This window comes from Kogia breviceps, chromosome 2 (genome assembly GCF_026419965.1).
Source record: "Kogia breviceps isolate mKogBre1 chromosome 2, mKogBre1 haplotype 1, whole genome shotgun sequence".
Taxonomy (NCBI): Eukaryota; Metazoa; Chordata; class Mammalia; order Artiodactyla; family Physeteridae; genus Kogia; species Kogia breviceps.
The window spans coordinates 17,558,785-17,570,834 of record NC_081311.1 but is presented as its reverse complement, the minus strand read 5'-3'; the positions used below and the strand labels follow the sequence as shown (position 1 = coordinate 17,570,834).

The 12,050-nt window shown below is 42.8% G+C and overlaps 1 protein-coding gene across 10 annotated transcripts in view; it reads left to right on the top strand.

Moving 5' to 3' along the window:
- Positions 1-12,050, top strand: part of VTI1A (vesicle transport through interaction with t-SNAREs 1A) — a 561,291-nt gene that overhangs the window by 251,574 nt on the left and 297,667 nt on the right. For 3 of the 10 annotated variants that reach the window (XM_067024672.1, XM_059051708.2, XM_059051706.2), the window contains one exon: positions 1,233-2,707. The exons of 6 other annotated variants lie outside the window; for them this stretch is intronic. In XM_067024672.1, coding sequence (XP_066880773.1) covers positions 1,233-1,236 — 4 coding nt within the window. In that variant the 3' untranslated portion in view covers positions 1,237-2,707. Of the gene's footprint in view, positions 1-1,232; positions 2,708-12,050 lie in introns of those variants that run through there. One more of the 10 variants, XM_059051704.2, reaches the window with a different exon arrangement.

Sequence of the window (12,050 nt, the reverse complement as noted above, 5' to 3'; positions counted from 1 at the left end):
AAAAAGAATAAATGGGGTGGAGATGTGAAACTGAGCAGAGAGGCACTTCCCTTTCTAAAGAAGCTGTGCTTAGTGCAACACGTGGCCTATAAAGAAACTCTGGCATCGGGACAGGCTTGCCCCGCCCTGATTTTCCACGGGCATTTCACTTCCACTCCTCCCTCCCGCAAACATGAACTGATTTCCTTCTGCTGCTAATGAAGACTGCTGCCAGGTCAAGGGATTTTGATTACACAGCATCTCATTGTGCTGTATGCAGATTTAATGGATTCAGACCATCAGGATGTGCTCTCCTCTTGTTGTTTTTAAATTTGCGGTGACAGTTGTTGAGCACCTTTAAAATTCAATGGAGCAAAAGGTGCATCTAAGATGAGGAGGCCTCTACAACCACGCCCAGACTGCAAGGGACACATTCCAGTCAACTCAGGAGTTTAGTTCCGCTGAACTCCTATCTCGTGTTCGTGATACGGGACCCGTGTCCTAGCTCCAGGGAGCCTCTTTCCATGTCTACCTGACACTGCCTGGAATGGCCCTCTCTGCCCATCCCATGCTGAACCTCTGAGTGTGGGGGCTGAGCTCATGGTCCACTTGGAGGAGCCCTCCCTCCCCAGTCCCTATGTCTCTCTCTGACCACCGCGCTGCACTCACCAGCCCAGCAGGCTCATAGCCTCTTCGGAACCTAGAGACCAGGGCTTTCCTTCTCAGTTTCAGAACTGGAGAGCCTTGCGTATGATTTCTTTCTTTCTTTCTTTTTTTTTTTAAATTTATTTATTTTTGGCTGCGTCGGGTCTTCGTTGCTGTGCGCGGGCTTCCTCTAGTTGGGTCGAGCGGGGGCTGCTCCTCGTTGCGGCGAGCGGCTTCTCATCGCGGTGGCTTCTCTTGTTGCGGAGCATGGTCTCTAGGCCCGCGGGCTTCAGTAGTTGCAGAGCACGTGGGCTCAGTAATTGTGGCGCATGGGCTAAGTTGGTCTGCGGCACGCGGGATCTTCCCCGACCAGGGATCGAACCCGCGTCCCCTGCACTGGCAGGTGGATTCTTAACCACTGTGCCACCAGGGAAGTCCCGCATGTGATTTCTTAATCATCGTTATTGTCATGATTGCTGTTGTCATCCTAATTGGCATTTCTTTGAAGAGCACTGAAATGCTAAGTGCTGTATAATCATTATCTCATTTCATTTCATTTAACCCTCAGAGCAAACCTGTAAGGGAGGCATTATTATTTTCTTTTACAGATGAGGAAACTGAGGCTTAGCAAAGTTCAGTCACTTGCTCAAAGTCACACAACTATCAAGTCTCAGCCAGGATTGCAGCCAGTTACGTCCATCAGCCTTAAGAACTCAGCTCTCCTTGTCTGAAACCTGATACCAGCTGGGTTCTCATCCTGCAGTCAGCCTCCAAGGAACCTAAGTAACTATATGTGGACAAAGTGAAACGTCTATTTACAAATCAGACTATGCTTCTATTAATATGTTTCATTTAGAGTATCGATGATGTTTTCAGTGATAAACCAAGAGTCAGATTTTTAAGGAAATATCTAAGCATATTTACCAGCTTCCTTCACCTTAAATGGGGAGAAAAATGCTACAGTAGTCCTGAACAACTCATGTCTATATGCCAAGGTTGGCATATGAAATAACTTCCTAAGAGGTTGCTACCGTAAGACAAGAGGCAAAATGGCAAAAGAGGTCTTTAATGCTCTCCATGTTTTGTGGCGCCCAGCTCTTTTCTTCCATTCTTTCCTGCCCACCCCACGCCAGCACCTTTGTCACCTCTGATGGCCTAATTCTCCTCGCTGTAACCCCACCCGGGCTGGTCTGTCCCAAAAATGCAATCCCCAGTGGAAACAGCCCATGAAAGACAATGTCCAGGGAAAGAGTCTGAGGAAGGTAAATTACACTAAGACATAATCTTGGGACATAACTGAGTTTTATAAGAGTAGAAACAGAGACAGGTAATATTATGAACTCTGGACTTTTACCTCTGCTTAGGACAGCCGACTGTTTTCCATGCTGTCTTGGATCTCTGCCCAAATCCCTCCTCGTCACTCTGTGCCTTTCCCCTGCTTCATTTTTCTTCATAGCACACGTCACTCCCTGGAATTTCTTTATATACTTCTTGGTTTATTAGCATCTACATCTATAGAAAGTAAGCTCCGTGAGAGCAGGAACTTAGCTTTGCTTGTTGCTATAACCCTAGCATCTGCAAGAGAGCCCGGCACATAGTAGGCGCTGAATAAATATTTATCGGGTGAAGGGATCAGCCACTTGTCATGCCTCTTCTGAGCAGGACAGCTTTTACTTTAACCCTGTTTTTGTCCCAAAGAACAAATTTAAGTAGCTATCCAACTCATGGTTTTACTGTTATTATTGCTGGAGAGAAGGTGAATTTTTTTTCTTTAAAAGGCCAATTTCAACTTGACGTACAGAAAACAGTTAAGTAAATACTAGCTCAGGTGGTGCGCAGGTGCAGTAAAGTCAGGAAAATGGTATCTGAGTGTCTGGCAAACACTATGAGATCAGAAAATGTGAGTGGACATCCTTCATGTGAGTAAAAAATTGTATTGATCTACACAATTCATCTTGAAATAATTATGAGCCAGCTTTTTCAATCTCACGTGATGTGCACTGTGTTCATGGCTCTCTTAGAATCATCTTTGGCTTTGGGAATTATAAGTAATGTACATAAAATTAAATCCAAAACATATCCACATTTGAGTTCAAATATCTCCTCTTTTAAAGTGTAGCCATGACTTTGAAGTTGCGTTAAACCACAGGTGTGTGTTTTTCTTCTATTCAGGTTCAGTGATACCTGGTAATTTGGCATGTAATGATGGGGTGGGCTCAAGGATGTTCAAGAACAAATCGCACCATATTGTTAAGTTCTCCCTAATCTTACAAAAATGAACCACCACAAATCACTGAATTTTAATATCTCCTGAAACTCTCCCAGCAAAAAAAAGGAAGATACACTGATGACTAATTTAAATGTTAGAAGGCGGGTAGGGGTTGAAAGATAATCCCAAGTAAACCAAATTAGCCTACCTATCATTATGATTGTTTTTTAATCACAGCGTTTCATGGAAAATGCGTTTTTGTGGTGCTGGGTTTCAGGGATACTCTTTGTTAGAACCTGTGTAGATGAAGTTATAAAATTGGGACTAGTGGATGGGGCAGGTGATTGGACAGGGGGACAATAAATAGTGGGGTTGAAACCCTCTTGTTAATAAGAATATTGGTTTCCGTATGTTAAGAAAAAATATCTCACGCTCTCCGTCTAGACCTCTAGACCGGTAGTCAGTGAGCCTGTGTACTTCTGTTTCCCCGCCAGATATTTGTTCCTGGCTGAAAGACATTTTATGATATTTATTTGATGACACACACCTGCTGGGTAGATGAAAAGCTACTGCTCCTGAGGATGACCTACTTCAAGCTTCTGAGGACTTTGGCAGGCTGTCCTGCCACATCATTTGAGCCCATCTTGATGTCGCCTGTTGAACATATGTAAGACGAATGCATTTGCAGACTTGTCGGAGGCAGAGTTGCCAATCCCAGGGAAGAGGCTTCAGAGTCAATAATGACTCTGTAAGTGTACTGAGACAGGGAAGACACACTGCTTTACCAAACCCACCTCTAGCACAGGAAGTGCTGCGCTCAGCACTCGGGATGGGGATGGACCCAGAAACCTGCCCCCATGGGGTGGACCATCTGGAAGGGGGATCTTAGAGGAATCCATGTAATGTGGTCCAAGGTAAAGAGATGGACCCCAGGTGGGAGGTAGGGAGAATGAGGGTTCAAGGTGACATGAAAGAAATTCTGATGCACTGGTTTCCTGGGAGTTCACAGGACAGAGAGAGATTTCTAGTTGAGATCAGGGAAGAGCAAGGGATGTTTGAAATGCATGGAGACACTGTCATCAGATTCGTCCTTTGAAGCCAACTTGTCTTTATATGTTCATTTCCACAAACATTTATTGAGCACCAGCTCTTGCGACGAGGCAGACCTTAGGCCGTAAAGAGACAAATATAAATAATTTATATCCATCTCTCAGTGTACACAGTGTAGTAAGAAAGCATACCTAAACAGGAATTTTATTGTAAATGTAAATAGAACAATAGAGGTACACAAGGAGTTCTTAGCCCTGTCGGCCTTCCTGGGCCTGGTGATGCACAACCTGAGTTCTGCAGAGTAAGTGCAAGTTAGCCAAAGAAGAGAAAACAGGGAAATGGAGGCATGAAAATGATACGTTGTGCTCGGCAGCGACCAACTGTTCGGTTTTACTGAATAGTGAAAAAGGTGAGGTGGGAATCAGTGGGTCCCTTAGAGGGGCTGTAGCTTCCCTACCCATCTCATGAGCCCCTTGCCACCACTGCCCGAGTAAGTGGACTGCCCCTGCCATGTAAATGCAGCTTCAGAGCAAGTTCCCTCCTACCCCTTGCTGCCCTAAGCTCCCCCACATGGAAAATCCAGAGATTCCACAAAGAGAGGCCATTGACCCACTGCTGCGAAGTTACAAGCTCTGAATCATGAGTGAGTTGGGGTTTTACCTGGTGATTTAGAAGGAGTCTTTCTCCATTACATTTTTTTTTTTTTTAATTCATTCTTGGCTGTGCTGGGTCCCCACTGCGGTGCGCAGGCCTCTCACCACGGTGGCTTCTCGTTGCGAGGCTCGGGCTCTAGGCGCGCGGGCCCCAGCAGCTGCAGCACATGGTCTCCAGAACACAGCCTCAGTAGCTGTGGCGCACAGGCCTAGTTGCTCCGTGGCACGCGGGATCCTTCCGGACCAGGGCTCGAACCCGTGTCCCCTGCACTGGCAGGCGGACTCCCAGCCACTGCGCCACCAGGGAAGCCCTCTCCATTACTTTTATCTGCGTGTCTACAGCTCATGGTTTGAAAGCCTAGGCTCCAAATGACATACGCCCCCGGTGTTATTTATATGACTCTCCTTTTGGGTCTCCTCTTCCAGTTATCTGTTGCTGTGTAACGAATTACCCCCAAAAGGTCACGGCTTAGAACAACAGTTGTCATCTCTCACAATTTCCGTGGGTCAGGAATGGAGGAGCATCTTGGCTGGGTGTTCTGGCTCTCTCATGAGGTTATCTTCAGATCAAGCCTGGAACTGGAACAGTTGGGAAGAGATAGGATTCAGGAGTAGCTAGAGGCTGGCTGGGAATTTCTGCTGTTATCTCTTTATTAATCTCGAGGCCTTTCCATGTAGTCTGTCTACGTGAGCTAGTCTGGGCTTCCTTACAGCATGGACCCCCACCCCCCAAAGATGAGTCCCAAGAGCAAGACTGGCAGAAGCTGCATGGCCTTTCTTAAAGCCAGCTTAGGAAGTCACACTGTCACCTCTGTTGCATTTTCTTCCTCCAGACAGTCACAAGGGCCCATCAGGTTTCAATGGAAAGGGACATAGACTCCGCCTCTTGAGGCAGGGGTGGCACGGTTGTGGAAAATCAGTGGGATGGGAATATTTTGTCGCCAATTTGGGAAAATATAATGTGCCACACACCCTCCAAGAACATTTTTCCTCTGCTCACATAATCCTTTAAATTACCTCAATATAAATTCACTCATTTTGCTGTTGCCCGAAAGCTTTCTAGTTCCCTTTCCACACCAGAATCCAAGGCTTCAGTGCACACACAAGAACCAAAACACCCCCATTGTCTGAATGAGAGTCAGTCACTCTAGTGTGTGGTGTTCCCCTTATGATGATAACACTTTATAAGCATGTATACCCTGTTGACCCATCTTCAAGGAAGCTATACCTCAATCAGGCACTCGTTTTGTTTTGTTTTTTTAATTTATTTTTTATCGAAGTATGTATGGTTGATTTACAATGTTGTGTTAGTTTCTGGTGTAGAGCAAAATGACTCAGTTATGCATTTATTTTTCATATTCTTTTCCATTATGGTTTATTATAGGATCCTGAATATAGTTCCCTGTGCTCTACAGTAGGACCTTGTTGTTTATCCAGCCTGTATATGATAGTTTGCATCTGCTGATCCTAACCTCCCAATCCTTCCCTCCCCCCCACCCCCCCATTTGGCAACCACAAGTCTGTTCTCTACGTCTGTGTGTGTGTTTCTGTTTTGTAAATAGTTCATGTGTGTCATATTCTAGATTCCACTTATAAGTGATATCATATGGTATTTGTCTTTCTCTTTCTGACTCACTTCACTTAGTATGATTATCTCCAGGTCCATCCATGTTGCTGTATCATTTCATTCTTTTTAATCAGGCACTGTTAAATCCAAATATTGCTCATATCTTTCCCTGAGAGGCCCCTTTTTATCTAACCACAGCAAACTTGAGCCTCAGGAGTGAATGATTTCAAATCTGTCTTTTTACTTGCCATTCACTGGATAGATTGATGGCGCTCTTATAACAGGGTTGGTCAGTAGCATTTTGTGGAGTACAGGATATCTCCGGGAGTAAAAAAGAGAAAAAAGTTTTAAAAAAAGGGCCCAGACTTTGGCTCAAGGAACTTTAAAAACTGAAGCATTAGCATGTTCTTGGTAGGAAACCTTCTGATGTAAAGTTAAACTATTGATGTAAATTTTACATTTTTAAATAAGTACTATTGCAAGTGTGCTCTCTTAATGAGGACTTTTAGATTTTACACATACATAGTGAACAGAAGTTGAGTTCTTTAAATATTTTCTGTTAAAAATGTATGATACGTGAGCACTGGATTGGAGGGGTTTTTTCACCCTTGGATAACCTAGAAAAGAATATAGCTCTATTTTAAAATCCCTTCCAGTTCAAGAGTTATCCAAGCAAACAGTATTGACCAAGGTGTTGAATGCACCAGTAATAATAGTGCTAGCCTTTCATAAAGCTAAGTAATCAGGAATAATGCTGAAAATAAGAAGACAGTCATTTATTTACTCTATTTGGCATTGTTAGTACTAATAATGCATTTCAACACAGTGGAATTGCTAGATAATGCTTTGTGACTTTTATGCAGGTTGTTATTTAAATGAACAGTCGACTGCACTGTGATGAAGAAATGCATGCTTTTCCCAACTCAGTTATCAACCAGGATTCTAGGAAAAATGAGAATTTGTGTCTGCCTGCATTCACAGAGCAAACTGGAGGTCACTGTTTTCAATACGAACCTTTTTTTAGCTTTTCAGCAGTGAATAATTAGGAGCTGCTGCTTCTGAAATTACCTGTATTCACTCTAGAGAAGGAAAGACTTTTTTATCTTCCACGATGAAATACATTTTCTCATTCAAATTTCATCATTCTTTTTTTAAATGGCATTTTACACCGCTGAGTCAATCCTGGGTAGCATAAAATAAAAGAAGTAGATTTTGTGTGCTGCTGTAGCCTTGTTTATTCAATTTACTTCCTTAAATTTCAGCTTCGCCTTGAAAAATGATCCAAATGCAAAAATGGGTTTAAAGCAGTTGAATATATACAGCAGTTATCCATGTAGAATACTGTTATACAAACACATGTGTTTTTTGCACTTTGATTTAAATTGAGTTGATCCTTGATCCTTATAATTTAATGATTATGTGCTTCTACTGAGTTTTTAACAGCTTTGTTGAGATACAGTTTACATATTATACAATTCACCCATTTAAAGTGCACAATTCAATGACTTTTAGTATATTCACTGAGTTGCACAACCATCACCACAATCAATTTTAGGACATTTTCATCACCCCAAAAAGAAATCTGGTACCCATTAGCAGTCACTTCCCATGTCCCACTAGCCCGTGACAACCACTAAACAAATCTTCTGTCTCTATGGATTTGCCTATTCTGGACATTTCATATAAATGAAATCATATAATATGTGGTCTTTTGTTTTGGACTTCCTTCACTTAGCATAAGGTTTTCAAGTTTCTTCTATGTTGTAGCATGTGTCAGTACTTCATATCTTTTTGTTGCCTACTAATATTCCATTGTATGGATATACAAATTTTATTTATCCATTTATTAATTGGTGGACATTTAGGTTGTTTCTATTTTTTGGCTACTATGACTAATGCTGCTGTAAACATTCACCTAAAAGTTTTTGTGTGGACATATGTTTTCATTTCTCCTGGCTGTATACTTAGGAGTAGAATTGCTGGGTCATATGCTAACTCTAAGTTTAACTTTTGAAAAAGTGCCAAATGGGGCTTCCCTGGTGGCGCAGTGGTTAAGAATCCGCCTGCCAATGAAGGGGACACGGGTTCGAGCCCTGGTTCGGGAAGATCCCACATGCCGCGGGGCAACTAAGCCCACGTGCCACAACTACTGAGCCTGCGCTCTAGAACCCACGAGCCACAACTACTGAAGCCCACACGCCTAGAGCCCGTGCTCCACAACAAGAGAAGCCCCGCTCTCAGCAACTAGAGAAAGCCCACGTGCAGCAGCAAAGACCCAACACAGCCAAAAATAAAATAAATTTAAAAAAAAAAAAGTGCCAAACTGTTTTCTAAAGTGATTGTACTGTTTTATATTCCCACCAGCAATGTATAGGGGTTCCAATTTCTTCACATCTTCCCCAACACTTGTTATTGTCTGTCTTTTTGATTACAGGCATCCCAGTGGGTGTGAGGAACTATCTCCTTGTGATTTTGATTTGCATTTCCCAAATGGCTAAGATGTTGAGCCTCTTTTTATGTGCCTATTGGCCATTTGTATTTCTTCTTTGGAGAAATGTCTGTTTTTATTGAGTTTTTTAAAATTCTGTTACCTCACCTTAGGAATGTGGCTCGCAGAACTAAGTTGGAAATAAATATATCTTCCTAAAGGGAGTAACTTTCAAAACAAATTTACAGATTGAAGACATTGTTTTACAATGGTAGTATTTCTGGCTTATAAAAGAATTGAATTGCTCTCAGGAATCAGTTTACTTCTGAAACTTTTTTCAATTTGATTAGCAGTATATCAGATATTGGTGGTCCCAGAGTCATACCTAGAAAATGGCTTAAAGATCAGTTTGTCCAATTAACTCATTTTACAGATCAGGAAACTGAGAGCCTAAGAGGTGAAATATGTGGGTCACAGAGAATTAATGATAGATTTAGAACTGTCCAGGTGGAATCCAGATAACTGAACATCTCTATTTAATTTAGAGAGAAAATAATGCACTTTTCAAATGGGTTCTTACTGATTAAAACAAAAAAATGGTGAACTGCTCTGCAATTAGAATCCACAGTATTTATTTTTGGGTATTTAACACATACTATTTTATTTTATCCTCATAGTAGCACATGTAAGATTGATATTATTTTTCTGTCCTGTTGTGTGTAAGGAAGCAGGTTAGCTAGCTTGTTGAATGGCAGCTACACAGTGAATGGCAGCTACATTGTAAATGGCAGACTCTAACCCAGACCTTCTGATTCCAAGTTCATGGTTTTGTTTCCTCTGGTCTTTACAGAAAGACAGCATCAACGCATTACTACCCATGCCACCTTGAGAGCCTTTTGTTTCTGGTCACTCAGTCACTGACACAAGTAACCGATAGGTGGCATCATGGAGCATCATTTCCCATCATTAATATAGTTTATTCAGCAGCACTAATATACCTAACTTTGGAAGTAGAATGTAAGTTTCAAGTGACAGAAGGATTGTTCGAGTATAAAAATACAGTACCTGAAAGGATCTACTAATATAATAACATATTTCTGGAGTCCTTTTCGGTTGTAAAGCACTTGGCTTACACTTTTGATTTGATATTTACAATTATGCAAGACCACTTTTTCTGTTTTGACGGATCTGTCATATTCATGATGACCCTACGGCCTGAAGGGCTTTAGTTGCTGCAGTCCTAATGTCTCAGGCAGAGCTACATCTCAGATCCAAGTCTCTTGGCTCCTGTGTAGCCCTGTGTTCCCTCCAGTGTACCATGCTCCGCCTTAATGATGTGCTGAAGGACACTCATTTGAAAGAAGAGGAGACTTTACGCCATTATTCCAGGCAACAACAGAGCTGTGAACAAGTAGAAGTTATAGGGAGGCAATTTTGAGGCTGTATAAAGAAGACTTGATCTGCCCAACAATGCAGTGTGTTGTCTTGTGAAGGAGTGAGGTCTCTTGTCATTGAACTGTTCAAGCTAGGGCTGGATGACCATCTGGGAGGATGCTCTAAAAGGGGTTTCTGCATTGTGTTTGTGTGTGTGAGAGTGTGTGTGTGTGTGTGTGTGTGTGTTACTGTTGTCAAGAGAAATGAGAAGGCACTAACGGTCCCTTCCAACTGTGAGATTGTGGGTCTTTGTTCTTAGTTAAGAGAACAAGCTGGTTTAAGAGGTCCTCTGTATCCTTACTGAAGAAAGAAACTGTGAGAAACTCTTATCCTGCACAGTTAAAGGTACAGGGTTTTCTGTTTAAAAGAGAGTAGCCAAATTTATCAACTTGAATTACTAGTTTCCAAATGGTTAGAACAGCAGTTCCCGTGTATGTTTATATACTCTGCACAGCAAAGGTTCCATATTCAAATAAGTTTAAATACGAGCCTTTAATATGTCACTGTCCTTTGTGATTATCGAAGAGGGAGAGAAAGTGTGCAGCACTGTCAATTTTATTTTTTATTTTCACAAAGCCCTTCAGAAACATGTTTGTCAGTCTCACCCAGTGGTTCTCAGCTCTGGTGGCACATGAGGATGGATCACCTGAGGAGCTTTTTAAAAACACTGATGACCAGGCCCCACCCCAGACCAAATGAATCCAAATCTCTGAGGGTGGGTTCCCAGCATCAGTATTTTTTAACAGCTCTCCAGGTGATTCTTCTATGAAACCAGGGTTAAGATGAACTACTCTAGCGTAAGCATAAACTCAGGCAAACTCTGGACATTTGCTTTGTAATTTTGGCTGCTCTTTGGAATTCAGGTAATCAGTTCAGAGCCAAAGCTCCTAAGTATGGTTAGAGGCAGAGTATCTCACAGTGATTCACGCTGCTGTTCTAGAGCCAGACAGCCTGGCTTTGTCCACTTACTAGTTCTGTGACTTTGGACAAGTTATTTTAATCTCTCTGTGCCTCAGGTTCTTTTTTTTTTTTTTTTTTTTTTTTTTTTTTTTCCGGTATGCGGGCCTCTCCCTGTTGTGGCCTCTCCCGTTGCGGAGCACAGGCTCCGGACGCGCAGGCCTAGCGGCCATGGCTCACGGGCTTAGTTGCTCCGTGGCATGTGGGATCTTCCCGGACCAGGGCACGAACCCGTGTCCCCTGCATCGGCAGGCGGATTCTCAACCACTGCGCCACCAGGGAAGCCCTGCCTCAGGTTCTTAATTTGTTAATGGAGACAATAATGCTACTCATATGATAAAAGCTAAGGTAAACACCGGAAAGGAAATAAAAAGTTGACATGTTATGATAGTACCATCATCGTCGTCATCATCATGTTGTTTTGCTGTTGTTAGTAGTAGTTGCTGTAGCAGCAGTGCTCCTGGCATAGGAGCTAAGCACCTACTGAGAAAAGTCTGTTCTACACAAGGCCGCAAACTGGACCCGACCTTACTTGAAAACGAAAGACTCTTTTCAGCCACTTTAGCAGCAGCGTACTGCCTCAGATTCAGAACTTTCCAATGAAGTGGAATGTTTTGTATCCAGTTTTTTTGGGAGCTGAGGCTTAAACCAGGTAACCTCCCACAGTTCGATCACCAGCTCTAAAGAACGGGCCAGAGCTCTGCCAGCCAGGGGCCTGGACTGAAGGGTGATGCTGGGTTTCTGTTGGATAACTGGGAAAGGCGTGCACTGTGTATGGCAGGCTGACCTCCCAAATCCTCAGGGTAATCTCAGTTTCCAACCGCCCACCCTGCTAAACCGTGGAACCTGCAGTTCAGAAAGCATGGTTGCTATTCAACAGGAAGCAATGGCTCCAAACACCAGCGTCCCTGGCTAATCGTGCAAAAGAAGTGAATACAATTAGGGTGTGTGGGACAGCCTCAGAGAAAAATTAAAGGGCACGATTAGGCATAGTTTCTATTTAATTTTCAGTTGAAGAAATAATGTGAAGTGGCTGTAGTCACCGAGGGTACAGTAGCGAGAGTCCCTGACTCTCTGGGGTTTAGTGCAAGTGTGGACATTTCATGGATATTACAGGTTCTCTAAGAC